Below are 24,153 nucleotides of genomic sequence, written 5' to 3'. Positions count from 1 at the left end.
AGAAAATGCTACAGGTTCAATTACCACAGGACGCAGTCATATTTCTCCTGTAATTTCTCCCTTCAGTTCCAGGGTCCTGAGAAAAATAATCCTGATAAAATATTGCCTGCATATTATCTCAGGTAGCATGAGTTACTTTGATTTAGACTTTGTAGTCAACCACAATATCTTAAAAGGCATGAGCTCATTGCTTATATCAAATGTTCAATGCAATGCGATCTACAGCAACGGCAATCTGATTCCAATGTGTTCTCACTGCACTGGGCCACAGTGTTAGGAACTCAACTCTCTTCTGATTTGGGGTGGCAGGTAGCCTAGTGGTTAAGAGCGTTGGGCCAATAACCGAAACGTCACTAGTTAGAGTTCCCGAGCCAACTAGGTGAAATATCTGTTTAGATGTAACTATGGTCGATGTGAGTTTGTGACTTATCCTTTGTTTGTCCCCAGAAGACTTGCTCAACTCTGTTTATGAAATGGGGAACTAACTCAGTTTGTTATGCATCGTCAACAATCCCACGTTTCTTGTGTCCTGTCCTCATAGTGCAGTGAGTCGGACTTTGAGTTTGGTACCGAGTGCCTTCATCTGGCTCTGCAGTACTGTGGCACCAATGCCAAGCTCATCGAGGGCCCGCCAACCCTGTGGAAGGTGAGCCAGCCTGGGACACTAACTCAGTTTGGGACAATGCCTTTAAGCCTAAATTAGGCTGTTGTCTTAGCTCTGATTGTATGCTTATTACTAGTTTGTTATACAGGGACAAGTACAGATTTGAATTCATACATTGTGTATTGTATGTAATATTATTTGATATGATGACTGAAAGTGGTTTTGATAGCATTTAACTAAGCCAGTAATGGGGTAAGGCCTATGAATCTAAATATATTTTCACAAAAATGAACATAGCTTTTTAGAGCAGGTGTGATGCTAAAATGTTGTTAAACTAAGTTGTATTTGTCCTGTAGGTGACCTACAAACGAGATCTGGCTGCAGCAGAGTCCATTGTCAAAGGTATGTGACTGTATCTGTATATATTTTCATACACAACTTATACTGTTAAGTGCAATATTTACATGATCGTCGTTTACCTCCGACAGAAAAACCACATACTTTATAGACCTAATGTACGTTAGCACTATTTTCTGTACAACAGTTTTTTTTGTCCTGTGTTAGACAATGCCAGTTTAGAATGGAATTGAGTGATGTCGACGAGAAATAGAATAGTCTTTTATTGTTCTCCCAGGAAGATATTCTATGAAGTCTTGTTTAGGTTTGTCAGAAAGTAAGGGAGGGTGTTTGCAGTCTGTGATGTGAACGCCGTCCATACAAGTCAGGGCACGGTAGAGCCATCGTGGTCTCTACACAGTCAGGGAAACATTCATAAAGTCATCAGTCCTACTCTTTACCTCTGTATGCACCTGGGCCGACCAACTGGATTATGACATATTGAGCATAGTAATTATACCAAGAGAGCTTTGTGTGTGAATGAATTCATTGTTAGTGTGTGTTTGGAGCGTATGCAAGAATACATCTTTGTGTGTGTATGTCTTTGGCACATCACTTCCCCACGTAAATCAAGTTGGATCCCGAGTGGTGACGATTTAAATGAATTATCACAATGTTTAAAGATTATTATCATTGCTAAGTAACGGAGATTTGGAGCAAAAGTGGTCAAAGTACACTTTCTTTTTCAGAGACTCTCTCCCAGTCGGCCTGTGTTGTCACAGGTGGCTCTGCACAGGCTACAGAGCTGGCCAACGCTCTGCAGAGGAGCATGAGCGCTTTGGACATGGTATGGTGATGATTATGATGATGATGATGATGATTATGATTACAATTACAATGTTTGTGAGATTTTTACATTCGATCATCACATTGATGTTTCTTCCACCCCTCCGACAACCCCCCTCTCCCAGACCATGTGAGCTCCGCTTGGGTGGGCCCTGGTTAGACTTGCCATCTGCTGTTAGACGTATATTGGAGCTTGTCTGAAGGCTTCCACACCCTCCTCCCTCCATCCCCCCTCTGCCTCTCCACCTCCCGGCATGACGGAAAGCAGATGGCAGTCATGTAGTTCATGCCATGGGAATTATCAGATTAATTGAGTGTTCAGCGATGACTCTTCACTACCGCCCTTCGCCCGTCATGTTGACTGGCTCCCTATTTCCCCATACTGTCCCTGTAAGACATGTCTCCCATTCATTCTCAGTCATGGTGAAGGGGTCACAGGTTGCCATATCGTCCCCACAAATCACATTGCACTTCTCCATTCTCATACGTTTTAAAACGGACACCCCCGGCCTCCCACCGTACCGTCCCCACATTGCCACCGAGAGTCTCTTCCTTCCTACGTATATCGGAAAGTGTGTATACATCCTCCCGCAGTAGTTGATAACAGAGGGGGGAAATGCATGGCAGGTGAAATGTTTTGGTGATACAGGGAAAGCACAGACAGCTCATCCTCCTGTGAAGCAGTGCCAAGCTCTTCATCAGGCAGTACGTGTCAAACAGGCAGCGGATCTAGCTGTCGTGGTGCATGGCAGACCCCTGAGATGTACTGTATGGGATCCTAGGAACCGAAGGCTTTGGCTTTGATTGGAACCATCGTTCCCTGCACTCGGGTGGCCGGTAGGGTTGTGTTGTGGTGCACGCGTGTCTGGGACCAGATACATCCTTCCCAGGGGTTTGAGGGAGATGAAAGGAGAGAAAATGGAGGAGGCAGAATTAGGTTTGTGATCAATGCCGTTAATGAATCTAATACAGGGGATAAGGGAGGTAGAGCCTGAACTGTCCTGGAGCTTGGAGGCGAGCAGATAGTGTGTGTGTGCAGGTGGAGGATTTTGCAGCGTGTGTGTTATTGTGGGTAGAATATGATTAGGGGATTCTCCTAGCATGATGAATATGGATGTGATCCCATAATCATAGTGGAAGATACAAAATATACATTAAATTGTTTTAATATGTAATATATTATAAACAATGTTCTCGTTAGCACTTTTAATTCTTGTTCTGTACATGTTGCTCAAATAAAATGTTTGTTTTTTTAGGTTTATAAAAGTATTTTCCTCAATAACCCCAGATCACTTGTCCTTTAAAATACATTCCCAGACGTTATTCAAGCAAATAGCTTTTATAGCTATAGTTCATTATTCTTTTGATTAATAAGTAAACCTATTAGTGTCACATTTATTTCAGTCTCCTGAGACTAAGGAATTGGAATTTAACCACTAAAACCACTAAATTCTGACAATGCATTAGAGCTGCAACTGAAACATCTGCCTCTTTTTTAATTTTTAATTTAGGCTCGGAGTCAATTTGTGTCGGAGCCCAATCTAATATACATTAATGTCATGATAGGAAGGGAGGATCTGATGAAGGGAGAACACCTCCATCCCCTCCTTATCTCTAACATTTTGAGCTTAGTATACGATAGTATTTCATATTCACTCAATATTAAATACAATCTTGGAGAACATGAATTATATCACTCCTTTTTCCAAAATATGAACCTTGACCTAGTAGATATTTAGTCATGGACACAGCCAGATAGAGGAACAGCTCGGGCTGGACCGGGACAAAGCTCACTGAACTACACTTTCATCACTATATTCAAATCATGTCTATCCTTTCTCTTTGTCTGAGTTTCTCAGCATTTCAAACAAGCAGCTCATAGTTTGAAAAAGTAATAGGTAACACTTTATTTTATAGCCTTATAGGACTTGCTATTTATATGGTTTTTCTAGGAAACAATGTGGTAACATCTTACCACTTTCTGAATTGAAACTCATAGTTTGGGGCAGTTCTCTTTTTTTCCTCTGGCAGCCTGGAACTTGATTTCTGCCTCGGTCACGGACTCTCTGGTGTGTCCTGTAGTTGGTCCTTGACCTCCTGTCTCTTGAACAAACATCCCATTCCAGAATTTCATGCCCAACTAACCTTGTTTAAATCATGTCAGAAAATGTAATCTTGCAAATCTACATTTCTGACTGATGGTTTTCCCTCCGAACCCACAGGCGACTTATCTTTCTGGACCAAATAACCCTCCACATGTTTCCCGTAACCATTTAGATTTCCAACTGTCATTGTTATTCTAAACGGTTCAAATTGTACAAGTCCCAGTCAGTGACAAACACAGAGCGTGGATGTTTGTTTCTGTGTTTATTTCCACTTGTGTATGAAATGTTAGACAGGACCAGGGAAGAATTACTGGGAAGACAGAAGAGATAGACATGAAATGGACACACAGCTTCATTCTATTTGTATTCAAGGGCTAAATTTGTTGAAATATACTCAGCTAAAATGTGGTTACAATTGCAGTGAACAAAAAATGCTTTTATTATTTTGTACTGCACTGAATTTTGATTTGATTTACAGTGTAATGAAATTGAACTTGGCTCGTCCACAATTCTCTCTCCAGGCTTCTTTGTACCCTTTATCATTCTGCCAGCTCAGAGAGACAACGAGATCCCAGCAGTGGTTCCCTGTCTCTTTCATTTGTTCTAATGAGCCATCCAGCCTTGGAGAGAATTTAGCTTAAGATCAATGGTGTTCAACTCTAGTCCTGGAGCTACGTAATGCATGCTGGTTTTGTCCTTGCTTTCTAATCAGGGACTCATTTATTATTGGGTAACCAGGTGTGTGGACTGAGACGTTCTGGCTGAAATTAATTGATTAAGTGCCAGGGAGAAATGAATACCAGCATGGAAATCCCTCCGGGACTGTAGTTGAGCTCCCCTACATTCCAATGGAATTTAACAGCATTAACTAACATCATTATTTGGGTTTATTTCACTTTTTAATGTAGTATTTCTGTAAAATGTTTCTTTGTGTCTTTCTTCAAGGAGGTGGATGTGATCTCAGACTTGATGGGAGACGATGCCAAATCTCTGTCAAAAGAGTGGAACTTTATTCGAGTTTCTGTAAGTTCACACTTCAGGAGTTTACGAAAACATAATATAACTAAGCCTGTTTCAAAATGATGGATATCGTTTGTTATTCCTGTTATGTTTGTTATTACCACGTTGGAAATGGAAGGTTATGCACGTTAATTTTTTTTCTGTTCAGATAGACAACTCAACAATATTCCACTCTTTTCTGACACTTGCTTTTCATTTTCTATCCATAGGTCAACAGTTCTTGCTTTTCTGAAGTTGGAAAAATGCTGAGTGCATTGGAGGAGGCAGACCGAGCACTCCTGCATCCAGTGGTCATTATTTGGGTGAGTTGAGTTCACATGGGGATGTATGTGTAAATAGAGCCTCATATGAATTGAGTTGCCTTACCAACACTCGTTCTGGTACTGGAAATTAGACTGTCTTCAGTCCTCTATGCTTGGGGCTCTTTACCCCTTACTGATCACTTTGCTTTATGGTGAGTTGGCCATGTTGCTTTAAGGATGGACTGTACGCTTGCGAAGGCCAAGAAACGCTCTGATCTTTGAGTATCCCAGTAGCAATCGCACACATTCAGAACAAGGTGAGTTAGCAGTGTTAACAGAGAACATTGTGTATATGGGTGTTGTCTGTGCTTAGTGGACTTAGTGGACGTTTATCATGTCTCATTCAGGTTTCCCACACTGTGAATGAACTTGCGCTGGGTGTTTTCTAAAGCACACGTCTGGTCCAGGCAGGCTCTAGTTTCCTCAAGGTACATGTACTACATGGCCAGGCAACCCTTTTCCGCTTGTAAAAAGGTTCACTTTGCAGTCTACCTCTGGTCCCTCCGACAAAACTATGTTGCTGTTTAGAAACCCTATACCCCCCCCCCCTGAGAGCACTTCACTCCTTTCACTTACCGTTTGGCTCGTTTCAGATGTCAATATCAACCACAGAGCAACATTAACTCTTGACAGCCCAAGTAGAACCCCCCCCCCCCTGCAAATTGATCTAATTGGAACCCAAAATAAACATTTACGTTATGAAGGTCCTGTTTACTTTTTGTGATTTTTACCTTTTCACCCCGGCAACAGCACAACTGCCAAAACAAAGTGAGGAGAAAAAGGTGCACTGGGCTTGGGGAAGTTGCATTCTGGAATTTTCTCTAAGCGAGTCTTTACGTCTTCAAAACAACTCGGTTTTAATCATTGCAAATGTCATGCAGGATAACTTGATTAAACCGCCTGCCTTGATTTGTGTTGCAAGGCCTTGTTAGGTCTTCAGTGAACCTCTGTGCACGCAAGTGTACACACACACACACAGCTCCAATCTAGTGGTGTGGAGCTAGGTTCCAGGCTGCATTAGGGTGGGAGCAACACTCTCCACCACACCAGAGTAAATGCATCTGTGTCTGAGCTTTCCCCACAGCTCTTACTGTGGACCAGATGCCCTTTTCACAGGTAGAGAACCCTAGGACCCCCCCCACATCCAGCACTTTATTAAAAATACATTTACTCCCGGCCTAAGTTGATTTCATGGCAGTTTAAGGATGTCCTACATTAAACATCGGCATCATGGGAAGGCTTAATTCCAAACAGAGTTAGTGAGGTGAGAGGCTGAATTCAAAACAAGAGTTGGCTCACCGAGCGATCTCAGAATTTCCCCGTCTTAAGCGAGGACGCAAAATCAACAGTGAGGGATATCTGAGTGGCGTTCGATGGCACATGTTGTTCTTTCTTGAGGGCTTAGTCCAGCGTTTCCCAAACTCGGTTCTCGAGATCCCAAGGGGTGCATATTTTGTTTATACCCTAACAATAAAAAGCTGATTTCAAATGATCAAAAGTTGATGATTAGTTAATTATTTGAATCAGCTGTGTAGTGCTAGGGCAAAAAAACAAAACGTGCACCTCTTGGGGCCCTGAGGACCGAGGTTTAGGAAACCTTGGCTTAGTCTGTAGCATTAAACAATGACCTGGCAATCAGAGTGCGAGATAATCGAGTTTCACAGAGTGCATGGCAATTGATTTAGTATGTGCCTGGTAATGATCTCGTCTACACTTAAGCCAAACTGGCACCTTCTGCAGCAAAACAAATCAATAATATCACTTATTTGAATTGGAACAGATGTTGATAGATGACAAGTGACTTACTTTACTTATTCAAGAAATACTTGACTTAGTCATATAATGATGTATAATAGAAGGTTTATAACAGATGCATTAACACATTTGACATTGAGCTTACAACACACATCCTGTATATGAAGACATAAATGGAGTGAATTCACCCTGTCGAGCCGTCAGTCAACAGCCCAATTAGAAATCTTAAGTTTTGCAGCAGCAGTGTAGATGCTTTCACATCCCATGCATGACACACTAAGTGACTCGTCTGTGCTGGTTAATGCTGTCTTAAGATGGGCCCATCTATCTACATTAACACCGTGAGGCCTTTCCACCTGAACCAGAGGCATTACTACCTCCCAGAGTCCTATCCGACGTGTGTTTACCCCGAATACCACAACACACTCCTCCAACATCCCTCCCAAACTAGGATCTTAAATAAACATGCTTGTTCATTCGCAGCACGTCTTTCTTAGGAGTGTTTTGAACAATGTGCTTTAATTGATCCAAAGGTTTAATCATTCTCTAAGTCTCTGTAAGAGAGTGTCATTATTGGCAGGAGATGCATGTCTGACTGGGTGTGGCGTGGCTTCTTTTAATAGGTTTATTTGAACGTGTCGGAGGACGGTTTGTCCGCCAGCGAGCCGATGGGAGGAGAGCCGGCGGCCATGATGGAGCTCGCCACAGGAGCCAAGCTCGGAAATATTTTAGTCTATGGCATCCAGCTTCATCACTCAAAGGTATGCCCCCTTGTTTTGTTATTGTTTTTCAATTTGCCTGGTCTTACATCCTGCTCAAATGGATTTAGAGCCCCCCCTGGAATGCTTGTTTTAAAAAAGTCTAACATAACACAATGAGAACTGTGTAGGTCCTTGTTCCAGAGTCTTGCCTCTTCGTGCATTTGGACTTGAGGCTAATTATTCTGTCTGTGTTAGATGTTGGACGTGTGTGTTTGTTCTTGTGCTTACTTGTGTGGAATATAACCTTTTAACCTTTCCATCCAGACAGATATTCTGTTTTGTTTTTAATCAAAGAAACATGCAAGGGATAAAGATGTCCTCCAAGTGTGAAAAAGCCATGCTACACTTACACACACATTGGTTCAAGTGTTTGCGCTACCGCATACATACCTCAGCTGTGTCTGATGGGAAGGCTCTGCTCTGGATGGTGTTTGAGGTTCCCCATTGGCCTGTCAAAAGTTCACTGGAGTTGTCAGGGTTGATGTGGTTGACCTGAAATGTGTTTCTGTCGGGAATTTACATGATTATATGAACGTGAAACACTCCTAACATGGGATTAGAGATGGCGGGATATGTGTTACTGAAGCGATTGGATTACTGCTGGCTTGTGGCTACGTTGCGCTCACCCACAACAGTACGTCGCAACAGCTGGAAAGGATACAGAAAAGCCAGATGTTCTCACAATAGAAACCCCCCCCCCTCCAAAAAAACCAACAACAATACAAATAATTATATAATAGTTGCAATCTTGTTTGTGCAACAATTGATATACATGCCAGTGAGCATTGTGTTTGTTATAGATTGAGCTATTTGGACAAATGACAGCTTCAATTTCCTGGCAGCAATAACACATCACAAACCAATGGCAGTACCTCACTGTTCAGGGCAGATCGAGAGAGGTTTCAGCCATCTCTTTTGATTTTAGCCGTGTCAGCATTAGCTAGGAGGGATTCAACCTGAGTAATGGAGTGAAGATGGATTTCCATTTTTTTTGGAGTGTCGACAACATGCGGCGGTCGGTCTTTGACGTCAACGTGTCATCTTATTAAAACAAGGTGCTTTGCATTCTTTACGGGGAAGCGTGTGATGCACCTACTTCACATGCGAGTTTGATTGCGCTATCAGTTGTTTCTGTCTTTGGTCTGCGATTCCCAGCATGCCAGAGTCTTCCACTGACCTATGGAGAGTGATGCTCTTAATTAGTCATTCCTGTACCAGTTTTATGAGAAAATGCTTATCGTTATCAGATAGTGGAACACCGACTAAGACCTTGCATAAATCACTGTGATATGTTTTCTGTTATATTGAGGATAATTCTTCCCAGATGGGCTTATTCATACTTGTCAAAAAGGGTTTCCAATACTCCCTATTTCAGTCCACCTGGCCTCCAGATATGTACAAATATATCTATGTTAATGCACATCTCCAACTTAAACTCATTGCTTCTGTGTTATTTCATTTTCATATCACCCAAAGGGCTGGACAGTATTTAATGAATTGTAATTTAATACAATATCCCAAATGTACTTAAGGCCCTGTTCAATCAGACATTGTAACTCCGTGACTGGGAAACCTAACCAAGATTGCATGTAGAGTTCCTATACTGTACATTACATAGAGCAAACCTTAGGTTACCATTGTGTGAAAACAAATTGACATGCATTGATCTATGACTGTTAGCCAAGCACTCACTGACACATTCACACTGTAATTATAACAAAAATTGAAAGTCAGTGATTGTTTTGTTGAGTGTTTTTCTCTCTAAACGAAATGTTAAATAGCAATGTTGTTTTTGGTGTTCTTGAATTCCCCTGTTTAGAGATGGAATTCTTTAGTTAGTCATGTAGAGGGATTCTTGTTGTAAGAACTCGATAAGGATCAGTAAACCTACTCTCTGTATTTGCCAGTCTCAAATATCATATTGAAAACAGTCGTTCTTATTGTTGGAGACTCGCCTGATTTCCCTTTTGACATTTGTAAGTATAGATTTTGTCATGTTTAATTTCCTTGTATGCCAAGACATTTGGCCATTCTATGGGACTGCTGCAATAATTCCACTGTGGAGAACGCGGGGTGAAATGTCACCCAAGAATCTAATCGAATGTGATGAGATTTGTTATTTTAAACCTTCACTGACTGGAATGAAACACATTATCTTGCTTATAATATACACTATTGGTCAAAAGTTTTAGAACACCTACTCATTCAAGGGATTTTATTTTTAATATTTTCTACATGGTAGAATAATAGTGAAGACATTAAAACTATGAAATAACACATGGAATCATGTAGTAACCAAAAAAGTTTTAAACAGATTCTTCAAATAACCACCCTTAGCCTTGATGACAGCTTTGCAGACTCTTGGCATTCTCTCAACAAGCTTCACCTGGAATACTTTTCCAACAGTCTTCAAGGAGTTCCCACATATGCTGAGCACTTGTTGGCTGCTTTTCCTTCACTCTGCGGTCCGACTCATCCCAAACCATCCCAATTTGGTTGAGGTCGGGAATTAGGGGAGGCCAGGTTGGAACCAAAAATCTCAAATTTGGACTCCAGACCAAAGAACAAATTTCCACCGATCAAATGTCCATTGCTCGTGCTTCTTGGCCCAAGCAAGTCTCTTCTTATTATTAGTGTCCTTTATTAATGGTTTCTTTGCAGCAATCGGCCACGAAGGCCTGATTCACAGTCTCCTCTGAACAGTTGATGTGTCTGTTACTTGAACTCTGTGAAGCATTTATTTGGGCTGCAATTTCTGAGGCTGGTAACTCTAATGAACTTATTCTCTGCAGAAGAGGTAACTCTTGAGTCTTTCTTTCCTGTGGCAGTCCTCATGAGAGCCAGTTTCATCATAGCGCTTGATGGTTTTTGCGACTTGAAGAAACTTTCAAAGTTCTTGAAATTTTCGGTTTTGACTGACCTTCATATCTTAAAGTGATGGACTGTCATTTCTCTTTGCTTATTTGCGCTGGAATTGGTATTTTACCAAATAGGGCTATCTTCTGTATACCCCCCCCCCCCCCCACCTTGTCAAAACACAATTGATTGGCTGAAATGCATTAAGAAGGAAAGAAATTCCACAAATTAACTTTTAAGAAGGCACACCTGTTAATTGAAATGCATTCCAGGTGACTACTCATGAAGCTGGTTAAGAGAATGCCAAGAGTGTGCACAGCTGTCACCAAGACAAAGAAGAATCTCAAATATGAAATATATTTTGATTTGTTTACTGCATGATTCCATATGTGTTATTTCACAGTTTTGATTCCTTCACTATTATTCAACAATGTATAAAATAGTACAAAAATTAAGAAAAACCCTTAAATGAGTAGGTGTTCTAAAACTTTTGACCGGTAGTGTAGATCCCCTACTGCAGCAAGTGAAAGTTGCAAGTGAAATTACCTGATGGTGTCTGGTGATAGTGAAGTACATTTTCACTATTGCTTCATTGTATACTCTGCAACCTGAATGCCATGTAGTATATTTATCAGGACCAGTAATGGAGTGTTTTAACTGATATCTTATTGGGAGACAGTTTTGTTGCATTAGGAGACTATGTCTTTGATATTACATGCGGGGTCCCGCAGGGATCTATTGTTGACCCCTTGCGTTTCTTCATATCCCCCCAAAACTAAATGTTCATGTTGTTTCTCTGTTTTTGCTCAGTATTGACTTTGTCCTTAGAGAGGAGGAGAAGGAGAAATATAGTGTAGTCTACGTCTGAGGTAATGTGACCCCAAAATTACCTGCTTAACAGCATACAGCTCTTGTTCCCCCCTAAGTGTTTTCACACTTGGTGTTAAATGAATGGTTGTTCTCAACCACAGTAAGTAGGGATAGAGACGAACAATATTGGAGATAATTGAAATGCTTCTGTTATGTGTCATACTGGGGGAATACAAGACACACCCTGAAGTCAGTACAGGATAATGGAGAACTGAATGTCTGGGGTTGAGTTATATTTATCTACAGTAGAATGGATTGCCACAGTACACTTTTGCACATATTAATGGAAATTTTAGTAGTATTTTAGCTTTAAAGATGAATAAATGTGTGCCATTTTAAGTGTATACAAATTATGAATTTCTTCATCCCCAACTCATTGGCCTTCAGAAAATGTATTTTGGACCCAAAGTTGATCTACTTAAAGGAGCCATGACTGTGGTTTCATGTTATTCAAGGCAACACCCACAGCTGGAACGCAGCGTGGCTGAACCATTCCTATGTTTACCTAAGGTAAAGATTTCTCCCAAGCTGAACAAATGGAGTCACGGACAATGAACTGCCGCCTTTGTGGAAAGATCTGTGATCAAAGCCCCTCCACAGACCTGTTGCGATGGTGTTATTCTACCTGACCAAAGATGCACACCTGACATGTGTGCCATGATGTGTGAACACTGAACACTCAGACCATTTAAGCCGTTGGCTGAAGTTGTCGGTGGTGAGAGTTGGGAGACGCTCTAGTGCAGTAAACCGATCTGACGGTGTGAAAACTGATCGTATCCCCTATCAATGGCTGCCGCGGCGATAGGAAGTGTCACCGGATCCCCCCCAGCGCAGGGTCTTGGAAAACTGTCACCGCATGAAAAGAGGGTTGTCACAGTGATATATGGGCGCTCTAATCCCCGCAGTGAGAGCCCTGATGTTTACCCGCCCCGCATTTCCTTCTCAAAGATCCCAGACCAGGAATACCTTAAACCTGAGAAGAGATTAGCCCCTGGAAAAGAAGAAAAAAATAAAGAGAAAAGCGAGAGAAAGAAAAAAGGAAAGGCTTTATAGGTCTATTCTCTTCCCTGTTTAGGTCCACCGTCCGCATGGCAGGCAGGCGAAACTGTACACCCTTCTCATAATCATACCTGGACGTGCACCTTCACCGAGGTCACAGGGGATCATGGGACGACTACCGCCACTGTGGTTTCGGGCACGCTCCCAATCACCCTCAACCACAGCTCAACAATTCTCCTGGGCTAAGATGCCACGTGTATTTGTGGTAACTGAGATGTGTTATAGATCTTGAGTAGCACCCTTCAAGAGTACTTTCATATGGGTGGCAGGTAGCCTAGCGGTTGGAGAATTGGGCTAGTAACCAAAAGGTTGCTTGTTTGAGTCCTCGATCCGAAAGGTGAAAAATCTGTCGATCTGTCCATGAGCAAGGCACTTAATTGCTTAATACCCTAATTGCTCCAGGGTCGTCATGAATAATGGCTGAACCCTGGCTGTGACCCCAGTCTACGAGGGTGTCTAAGGAGGAGTTGGGATATGCAAAAAACACATTTCCATTTCAAACCTCACACTGGTACAGGTTACCTACTTGTACATACAGTGAAACAGGACAAATGTAAGCACTATTTTATCTTTGTTAGAGAAGGACCTACACTGACACGGTGAGAATGCAAGGAATGAGGTAAACTGTAATTTAAAACAGTAATTCAAATACGTATAGTTAGTTCGCTCTGTTGATTTGAAATCTGTCTTGTACCAGGGTTTGGAAAAAGTGTACTGTATAATTTGAGGCACTGCATAGGAAAAGTGCACGGCTGAATGAACCGTAGATAAAGTGAATCAAGTGCTTGCAAAAACTCAACCCCAATGTGAAAACTGTTTTGCGTCACTCCAATAACATATCCGACAGCGCTGACAGATTTGGCCAATCTTCTGTAGATCTTCTAATGGTTAGCATCAGATTTATGTTCCAATATGCAGCCACTCATTCACACAGTATTTTTCCCCTGTCATAAGCCTAATTTGTTCTCTTTTGTTTTCTCATAATGATGTCTGTAACTGTTATTGTGGATCCCTGGGGAAACCAAGATAAGAACCCCCCTGGGTGAGTCTCCAATGGCACTCTTTCCTCTATAGTGCACCAGGGCCCATAGGGCCTTGGGAAGATGTGGACCCAGGAGACTTGCAGGATATCAAGCTTGATCTTTTGTGCCCAGAGTGCGCCAGATGTGTGTTGGTATGTGTGAAACTCAACCGCAGGAGTTTGGCTAGGGAGGACTTAGACATACCAAAAGCACTGTTTACTCAGCTTTGATTTGGGCGATTTTTAAATAGACCAGCAATGTGTTTTCTCAGTGATAGGACTTGACTTAGATGTCCCAATCGGGGAAACGGCATTCCAACTACGGGAACTATTACAAACAAAAGGATATGTTCTTTTATAGTGGATTAATACATTCCAGGTCTCTCTAAATTAGTTTGTAAACATATACTCAGGCAAAGAACGCCAAAGTGTATTCATATGTGAATTTACTTTACCACTAGCTTTGTGCGCTGTGACCACCCACAGTATTGACCACCCACAGTATTGGCGGATAGAGTTAACACGTCTTTATAATGTTGTGTGAGAGAGATGGCACTGGAAGGATTACACTTTTGCTTTACATGTTCCTTTTTAAGGCTTCTTTGAGAAGTGTTCACCTTTCAGATGTGTGCTTGTGTCTTCATTGGGGGCAAGACCTCACTGTGATATGGTATTGTGTGTTTTGGGCTGTGGAAAATCCTCACAGTAAACCTTGAATGTGATTACAATGTCAGAACATCTTACCTACAGATGCTGTATCTTTGAAGGTGATGAGAATGGAGTCCAATTCCAAACGTTTAGATTTGATTGAAATCAGTGATGCGTCTGTCTCAAACACCTATTTTTTTTTTTTGTGAAGTGTTTTGATGTCAATTTCACGGCCCATTGCCTGCCCACTCAGTCTCACACTCATCATCTGGTAGGCCGCACGGCCTGCACATCCCCTCGTTGTTTAATCTGTGAGATGCCGTTGTTTTGACAGAAATATAGAAACACATTGTTGCACCGGTGTTTGTATGCCTGGCTTATGGGAGATATGTCTGCGATTACATTCTACCTCCGTGTTTGGAGTGGAAGTGAGGACGCTAAGCCGTGACCAGGATGTACTGGGTTTAAGTCCAGGGTGTGTCATGTCTGGGGTGTCAGTGAGCAAAATACCAGTACCTGTATTTGACCTAAGATGTCCTACGATACAGACCGTGTCATGTTTATCTGTAATATGGGGACTTTCTACTATCATAACCAAATGAGGTGTGTGTGTCTGTGTATGTATGTATGTGGGTGGGTGGGTGTTTGTGTGGGTGGAGGTTGGTATGTCCCAGTGCATACATCCTCCCCATGTCTTCATGCCTTTATAACTGAAGAGTCATTGTCCTGGTTACTGTTTAGAGGTATGTCTGCCGGTGGGCCAAATTCAAGTCATCACTCACTCACTCGAGCTTGTTGAAATAACACAGCATTCATTCTGAAAAGACCCTATGGAAACACAGACTTCCTTTTTCTTTTCTTTGCTGAAATGCTCTGTGTCCCATTTTGACTGGGTTTGTTGTTTGGTTAGTCAAAGGGAAGTCTATACATACCGTGGTTGTCAGAATATTTTGGAAACCCCTTTTCAAAGTGAGTTTTCTCGCTGTACTGTGAGCAGCTTGTGCAACAGCAATTGTTGTGTCAGTGGGGTCTAAGAAGCAGCTATGTATCAATGCAAGTGCGGTTTTCCTTGTCTGGAAAGTCTGAGGAGACTCGCAAAAGTTCCACACAAGTGGTGGAGGATCAACATCGACGCACTTAAGAATTCTCATACAGTACGTGTCGTTTTCAAATGAAGTGCAGCAGACGTTCTGGCACCTTGCCACATTCAACGCCTCACCCTAAAATCATTGACCAGCGGGCTGTCACATTTCTTGACCTCCAGACCCTTTGGCCTGAATCACTAATCCCAAGTCAATGGTTTAACTGTTGAGTTGGATCCTCCTAATTTAGCATGGCCCAAACAGTAGCCTTGTAGGCTGTACTTTGGATGAAATTACTCCAAATCTTGGGTGTTAGGTTTGGGCTCATATCAAGTCTCTGAACCAGACATTAACCAGACCTGCTATCCCCCTCTGTCTGTTTAGCCCCTAGCTATCGCCTCCCCATAGAATTAGAGGGGAGGGGGGTGGTGGGTCCTCAATACCAAGAAAAGGACATGCTGTCAGAAGGATGAAACACAATCCTTTTAAACCAAAGGGGGGGGTGGGTGTGTGTGCGCGCGTCCCCAGTCATATTGTACCAACGGGACTCACCTCATAGGTCATTTGGGGAGAGCTTCTTATACAACTTTTTCTTATTTTAGCCTACTATTTTAGACGATAATAAACAAGAACCAAATGTTTCAGCGTTTTTAGCAAGGCGGATCTGCTCATGGAAGAGTTTGAAACAGCCCACAGAAACTGATACTGCCCTCGTGGCTAACGGTACAACAAGCAAAGAAGAACATTACAATGCGCCCCAAACATTTTGTCATGCAGTATGTCTCAACAGGCCGTTCTGGACGATTTCTTCGCTGGGTAGTGTGATTCTAACAACTCTTTCCAGGACACTTGGCCCGGCGCTACTGAAAGCGTTTCCATGAGCTGTTTTTACTGAGGACTCCAGCTCCATTGGCAATCCATGAAGGGAACTGAAGTGGGAGCCCTCGGTAGCTAGTCCTCGGGGCTTGAGATCTCAAAATGACAGAGGTGTGCAAATTGTCACTGTTAAAACTCCTAATTGCTAAAACCCAAAGCTTCAAAGAGCCCCTTCATGTGTGGCGGTGGACTGCTATACACAGCTCTGCTTCCATGATGGAAAGGTTGATCCCATCTGTGGCATTTTTAAAAGTGAAGTTAGCTAGTACTCAAAGGATTGCTTATTGTGTGGTCTGCTGATGTTTTCTCCTCTTTCAAAGAGGTATAGTCTTACTCCTGTCAAAATCCTCCTCTTAAACAGTACGTAAAAATAGATTCCGTAATGATTTGTAGTTCCATTCTGTAAACGTGTGGTTTCAGTTTGGAATAACAAGGCTAGTGTGTGTGTGTGTGTGTCTGTGTCCGTGCTCACGAGAGAGCATTCGTGTTTATCCAATATGTCACTAACTTTTGATACCTATTCTAAGTAAATTTGTCGATGCCCTTTTAAGTGAACATGTCCATGTAGAAGGAACAGGTATTAGGTATTAAAATATGAGGTGTGGATGATTTGCTGTAGAGGAGTAACTTTTATATGAGTGTAACTGTATGCTCTACTCTTGGGTTACATATGGCATATACTGTTTAACTTGTGACACTTCCCACTAATATGTACAAATTATGGACTTTTGTCAGGGAGATTTTCTATGTGAAAGTCCATGGCAGACTGTCATGAGAAAGTGGAAAGTGAGGTTACCCCATGTGTAATATCGGTGAAATATATTATATTTATATTCCGTTATCAAAGTGCTCTGTGGTTTTAGTCTAATGCTGCATATGTCAAGCTCATTTGGGTTAATTTCGTATTCCCTAGGTTAATATGAAATGTCCCAAAAAATTGACCTACCCTTGTTGTGAGAGCACTAGGTCTCATACATGTGTTGGGACTTTTCATTGTATCCCACAACACAGGTGGGCACTATACCTAGTGTGTATACGTATTTATTGGTACATATTTAGATCAGGCATTTGACAAGCATCGATTACAGTGCAATCATTACATGTATACTGTTTCAGCCAATCAGCATCCAGAATCCAAAGTACCTGTTTTATAATACTTACTTCTTCTCCAAGTCAGGTGTCTTTCTATTCCACATGTCTCAGCACTTCTCTATGCCTCAGAGATACTGGAGGCCCATTTGTGTGTGGTGTTGCACCCCAACCAACTGTTTTCCCCATCCATATTAAACCTCTGGAAGACATGGTGAGACTGAGAGCCAATGGAAAACCACCTCTGCCCTGGAGGACATTTTATTGGGTCTGACTAGATGGTGCTAGAGACATGGAGAAATGACCCCCCCCCCCCCCCCCCCCCCGTTTCAGATTCCCTCTCTCTCAGCAAGTGAATCAAATCAAATGTTATTCGTCACATGCTTCGTAAACAATAGGTGTAGACTAACAGTAAAATGCTTACTTACAGGCCCTTCCGAATATAAATAGTGACACGAGGAATAAATACACAGTGAATAACAATTACGAGTAAAAATAACATGGCTATATACAGGGAGTGGAAAATAACATGACTATATACTGGGACCTGTTGAGTGTGCGTGTGTGACTTGAGTGCATGTGTTTGTAACAATGGGCCAGATAGGGCCTCATTAGTGAGAGGAGTTTATGCATCCTGGAGTGCCAGCAGTGGAAAGAAGCGAAGAGGGGAGCACTGAACAGACAGACACTCTGCCAATGACAGGACAGTTTAGTGGGTGAGCTAGGGTCAGGAGAGGTACCCGCCATGTCTGTCAAGCCCATCCAGAGTAATTTGAGTGAGCTGCCATTATTTATGACTCGGTTTCCTCTTTCTGTCATCGGATAGGCCTACATTTCAATCTGAAACCAGTTATACAGTGCATTCAGAAAGTATTTAGACCACTTCACTTTTTCCACATTTTGTAACGTTACAGCCTTATTCTAAAATGGATTAAACTGTTTTTCCCCCTCATCAATCTACACAGAATACCCCACAAGGACAAAGCAAAAACAGTTAAAAATAAAATTGTATTACAAATAAAAAAACTGATCACATTTAAATAGGTATTCAGACCCTTTACTCTGTTGAAGCACTTTTGGCAGTGATTTCAACCTTGAGTCTTGGGTATGTCGCTAGAAGCTTGACACACCTGTATTTGGGGAGTTTCTCCCATAGATCCTCTCAAGCTCTGTCAAGTTGGATGGGGAGCGTCGCTGCACAGCTATTTTCCGGTCTCTTCAGAGATGTTCGATCGGGTTCAAGTCCAGGCTCTTGCTTGGCCGCTCAAGGACATTCAGAAACTTGTCCCGAAGCCGCTCACGCATTGTCTTGGCTGTGTGCTTAGGGTTGTTGTCATGTTGGAAGGTGAACCTTCACCCCAGTCTGAGGTCCTGAGTCCTCTGGAGCAGGTTTGCATCAAGGATCTCTGTCTACTCTTTCACTCGTTCCTGACTAGTCTTCCAGTCCCTACTGCTGAAAAACATCCCCACAGCATGATGCTGCCACCACCATGCTTCACCGTAGAGATGGTGCCAGGTTTCCTCCAGACGTGACGCTTGGCATTCAGGCCAAAGAGTTCAATCTTGGTTTCATCAGACCAGAGAATTTTTTTTTCCCATGATTTGAGAGTCCGTTAGGTGCCTTTTGGCAATCTCCAAGCGGGCTGTCATGCCTTTTACTGAGGAGTGGCTTTCGTCTGGCCACTCTACCATAGGCCTGATTGGTGGAGTGCTGCAGAGATGATTGTCCTTCTGGAAGGTTCTCCCATCTCCACAGAGGATCTCTGTCAGAGTGACCATCGGGTTCTTAGTCACCTCCCTGACCAGGCCTTTCTCCCCCAATTGCTCAAGTTGGCAACAGCCAGCGACAGTTGTCTGCTCAAAGCTGTAGTGACTTCAAAGGGACTCAATTCTTGCTCATGTACTAGAGAGCGACTAGTTGATTTAATAATGCGTTGTTATGAAGTATTTCCCAAGTGGAAAAATTGAACACAAAGGTTTAGACAGGGCTTTAAATGTTAATCCTCCTTGGTGATCTCCAGTTGCTTTCTCTTGATTCCTCTCTTTTTTGTATTCCTTTCTTTTTTTATTTTCCAGCAGTTAGACTTGTCATGCTGCGCCTATAACCAAACAGACCTTGTTAAGGGGAGTGATCATTAGCTTGGTGGTTAGGGCTGGGATTGTAGCTGTCGCAAATGAGCCCATGACATGACACTATACGCTTAATGCTTTCCTGGACTTTCCCTTAGACAATGCACTTGGGTGGTAAATAATGGACTAATTAGCATTTATCATACTCATAGTCCACTAATGCCTCAAACACATGGAACATTCTGGAATCGATTCCGTGTGATGAACTGATAGCCATGGCCTTTATCAATAAGCTATTTTTCTGAATTAGATTGAAGACCGAGAGAGAGAGAAAATAATGTATTAGTGATTTACTTATGGTGCAAATAAAGGGGAAGAGTTGCAATCAGGTTTCCTAGAATGCTTTGATTTCTCGCAAAGCTTTGGCTCCCAATCGCTGACAAACTAACGTGTATTTCTCTTATGGTGGAATATCCAGTCAACGTTGGGGTAAAAAAGTACATTTGCTGCCATACTCTGTTGACTGCTCACAGATGTATTGGCCCCCATCCTCATTGCCCAACCTGGTCTCAGAGCATTTCTTCTTATTCTGTATGTAAATCTAAGACACTCCATTTAGTATGTTATGTTTCGTATGTATTAATTGGTGGATGTCCATCATCCATTTCGTATGTTATGAATTACAATTCGTATTATATATATTACGTGTTTGCTAAACGTACAATAGGTTACGAATTTGCAAAATGTATGATATGTTACGAATTCTAACTAGGTGGCTACTGTAGCTAGCTGGCTAACTTTAGATGGGTTAGGGTTAAGTTTAGGAGTTAGGTTAAAGGGTTAGGGGAAGGGTTAAAGGAGTTAAGGTTAGGGGAAGAATTTGCTAAAATTATTAGGGGAAGGGTTAGCTAACATGCTAATTAGTTGCTAAGTAGCTAAAATTGTCCGTGACGAGATTCGAACTCGTGACCTTTGGGTTGCTAGACGTTTGCGTTATATCACCCCCATCCTCCCAGACCAACCACCCTACTTTAGTTTTGACCTTAATTAAGTAACCATCTGTCTTATGTAGCCATACCAAACCAAACAGATCTTACTAATTGAGTCCAACGGAATTACGTTTACTATGTTACGTCTAGTCTTTGAAACCAGGCTGCATTGCCAAGTACAAGTAATTAAAGGGATACATCAGGATTTTGGCAATGAAGCCCTTTATCTACTTCCCCAGAGTCAGATGAACTCATGGATACCATTTTTATATCTGTGTGCAGTTTGATGCAAACTGCTAGCAAGCTAATAGATACCATAGACCTCCAGTCATTGCGCTAACGCTAGTTAGCTTTCTCTCGTGAAATTGTCTCCAACTTCCTTCATACTGAATGCAGAGACATAAAAATGGTGTCCATGAGTACATCCACCAACAATCTGTTGTTCTGCCCCTGAACAAGGCAGTTAACCCACTGTTCCTAGGCCGTCATTGTAAATAAGAATTTGTTCTTAACTGACTTGCCTAGTTAAATAAAGGTAAAAATCTGAAGTAGATAAAGTGCTTAATTGCCAAAATCCCGAAGTATTCCTTTAAATAAAATAGCAATGACTTTGGTACATCTTAAAGAAAAGCAGGAGAGCCTCATTTTTTTTCATTCCCTGCGCTTTTCTGATTTCTTAAAACCATGGCCAAATGTAAATAGAAAAACCATATTAGGCGAACACAGGAAAAGCTGAAATGAAATACTCCTGGAACCTGCTCAAACCTGCCATATTTTGACTCCATTATGCTTTAATCAATAGATCATTGCTGATCCGTCTAGCAGCAGTTGTAGCCTCGGAACCCCTTTTGGTGTGGAAAATGCTTGTCATCTGACTCCCCAACACTGGTTCTGATTAGGGAGTTACTCCAGGAGTTCTGGATCCCAGTGCTCAGTCACATTAACCACGGTCAGGCCTAATTCCACGCTCACCGCTCTGAGCACTCTCATACCTCACCACGTACATTCCCCTGCACCCCTACATGTCTTTTAGGTCTGGTCACTGATAACGTTTCATCTGAATAATACCCAGGAAGGGCTGAATTAGAAATGTTTCTTATTACAATAATTACAACATTCCAATTACACATCATTCCACTGGGAGATGAGTGCAGAAACGAACTCCTTGTGACTCTGAGTCTGTCCTAATATGGACGCCGTAGCAATAGATTAAGCACTATAGGTTCACAAACGAGTAGTCACTAACAATCATTCAAATAAATTCAAACGTGAAGAAAGTAAGTATTTTAATGAAATCTCATTTCATCACCGTTTCCAATGCTTTGTGACTAGGATGATATTCAAACCCACGAGGTCCAATGTGAAATTGACCAGGCTGAATAGAGTAGAGTACATGCCAAGAGATCCCCCTCAGATCTCAGATCAGTGGTGGAACAGGACGGCAGCACCATAGTTCTCTAAAACACTGCTGGGTCTGAAAGACAGAAACCAGACTTATCCCAACGTTGAGGCCTCATCAAGCAACTACTAACCCAAACCGGGAGTCACTCACTGATGTCCGGAATGGAGAAGGGAGTGAAAGACGATTACGAAAGGCATTCGCAGGCAGCCTGAAAAAAACACAAGGCACAGAGGAATCACGAAAGCAAATGACCACAACATTAGAGAGTCTGCCTTTTAAAAGCAGTGGGACCCTAGTCGGTTAGATCAGACACACACATTCTGTCTGTAGTTGAGCGTGTGGTTTGCTGCAGATCTGTCCAATATCATGCACTGTAAACTGTAAAGAATGCCCTCGCCTGGGCTTACGAGTGCAACGGGACCTGTAATTCAGAAAAGCACTTTTGAAAAAAAAAATCATAGAGGTTTAATTTTGAAGTGCGCTCTTTTCAAATTGCTTCCGTCTGTTGATTGAACTCGCTATCGAATCACATGTGGACAACGATCATTTCCCCACCCACCCTGCAAATGGGAATTCTTAACAAAATTTGATTTAGGAGAATTCAAATGTTTGTTTGGCCAATGTTATGGACATGCGGTAGGCATTACAACACCGGAGAATGTGAGAAGGGCTGCTTTTCCAGAGAGGAATCCTCCTAAGAGGCAATGGACTCGACATGGGACGTCCTGTGTAAGTCGTGGTATCTGTCAATCACAAGGCTTCTGGTGTGATCCCAGCAGATTGTGTGTGTCTGAACACCCATGGGTATACTTGGTGGATTGTACTGTTTTTGTCTGTTCTAAAGGAGCTCAAAGGGCTGTGTATTGTATTTGAACAGTCAAACTTGTGTGAAGGAGATCCTCCCCACTGTGATTGGTTTGATAGATCAGGATATGCAGCAGCACAGTATGTCTGTCTGTGGATCAGATTATGCAGACGATCCAAACACCATCTTTTTGTGTCTTTGCACTCAGGATCCTCACAGTGTCTCTCTGTCTGTATGTGGATGCTGCAGGAAGCTACACTTTGGGGGCGGTCAGTGGAGAAGGTGGCCCAGATGTCATGTGCTCTGATCCGGGACAGAAGCCCTGCCCTTACAGGACAGCTGCTCCAGGCGTGAGCCAACCCGGAAGAGCAGATCACTTTGTACAGCCTCGCCTCGGACCACCTTTATCACTACCCACCTACGGATTGGCCACAAGGTGTGTGTTTGAGAAACACTCCAAGCCTTCAAACTCTGTATGTCGTGAACTGCACTAGAAAAAGGAACAGTGTGATGGATAGGGAAGAGTTTAACATGAGACAGGGGTGTGTATGGAGACAGTTCGCTATGCAAGTGTGTGTGACTGTCTATAGTCCTATGGTCTGAGACTTCAAACAGTACTGTGTTTCATTCACATGAATAAATACTACAGTTTACTATAGAATACTACAGTACTTACTATATAATTGTGTAGTAAACTCTATAATATACTACACACTGTAGTATCCTTCGATCATGTGTAGTCCTTACTATAGAATGCTGTAGTATGCAGTAGAATACTATAGTAAATAATACAGTAATGTCAGCAAAAACACTATATTAAATACTACAATATTTAATTGGCATATACCGTGCCCATTACCCTCCCCCATATCCCAATTTGTGCCACCTATAATTGTGTGTCCCTACAGGTTATAGAAAAGAGCAGAAGCTCTGAACTATCCGTTCAGACCCCAGTCCTACCTACCTACAGGTTATGGAAAATTAGCTCTTTTAGTGTTTCCCCAATAGATTTCCTAAAGGAAAAAAGCCTCCACTTCTATGTTAAAGATAATAAAACAAGAACACTATAGTAAATACTACAGTAATGTCTGCAAAAACACTACAGTAAATACTACAATCTTCAAAAACACTTGCATTAATTACTATAGTATATACTACACTTTTTATTTTATGACGGTCTTTATACTATAGTTAACTGTAAATGCTACAGGTTACTATAGTAAACACAGTCTGCAAAAACACTACACTTAATACTATAGTATATATACCATAGCATACTATAGTTTTTAAAATGTGGGATGGTCTCTAGATCACTGGATAAAGGTGCTGCTGAATGGAGGAGAGGAGTTGACATCTACTGTATACATGTGTGATTTTTGTACTGCCATGTTTGAGTGGAGGTATAAAATGTTTGCTTTCATTAAAATGACTTTTCTTTTCATTTTAGCCATCACATAAATTGTCTTAGTATAATCAAAACAATGTCCACACCATTGAGGGTTCGCAGACCACCTCGGACATCTCACTCTCTCTTTGGTTTCATTACTGCATTGACCATTTTGTAGAGAATCTTCCCTATGGCATTATAATAACACAACCCCTACGATTATATATTCCATTCAAATGGACACAGTAGCACAGACCTTACATCAGTGTT

The 24,153-nt window shown here is 42.0% G+C and overlaps 1 protein-coding gene across 2 annotated transcripts in view; it reads left to right on the top strand.

Annotated features, from left to right (window-relative positions):
- Window positions 1-23,506, top strand: part of LOC139365920 (CDP-L-ribitol pyrophosphorylase A) — a 31,772-nt gene extending 8,266 nt beyond the window's left edge. The window contains exons 4-10 of one of the 2 annotated variants that reach the window (XM_071102982.1): window positions 542-646; window positions 961-1,006; window positions 1,690-1,787; window positions 4,837-4,914; window positions 5,121-5,213; window positions 7,592-7,729; window positions 22,746-23,506. In XM_071102982.1, the coding sequence (XP_070959083.1) occupies window positions 542-646; window positions 961-1,006; window positions 1,690-1,787; window positions 4,837-4,914; window positions 5,121-5,213; window positions 7,592-7,729; window positions 22,746-22,850 (663 nt within the window). In that variant the 3' untranslated portion in view covers window positions 22,851-23,506. Of the gene's footprint in view, window positions 1-541; window positions 647-960; window positions 1,007-1,689; window positions 1,788-4,836; window positions 4,915-5,120; window positions 5,214-7,591; window positions 7,730-22,704 lie in introns of both variants that reach the window. The other variant, XM_071102989.1, reaches the window with a different exon arrangement.
- The last annotated feature ends 647 nt before the right edge of the window (window positions 23,507-24,153 follow it).

The sequence above is a fragment of the Oncorhynchus clarkii genome, chromosome 2 (assembly GCF_045791955.1).
Source record: "Oncorhynchus clarkii lewisi isolate Uvic-CL-2024 chromosome 2, UVic_Ocla_1.0, whole genome shotgun sequence".
Classification (NCBI taxonomy): Eukaryota; Metazoa; Chordata; class Actinopteri; order Salmoniformes; family Salmonidae; genus Oncorhynchus; species Oncorhynchus clarkii.
This window is presented reverse-complemented; position numbering and strand designations above follow the sequence as displayed.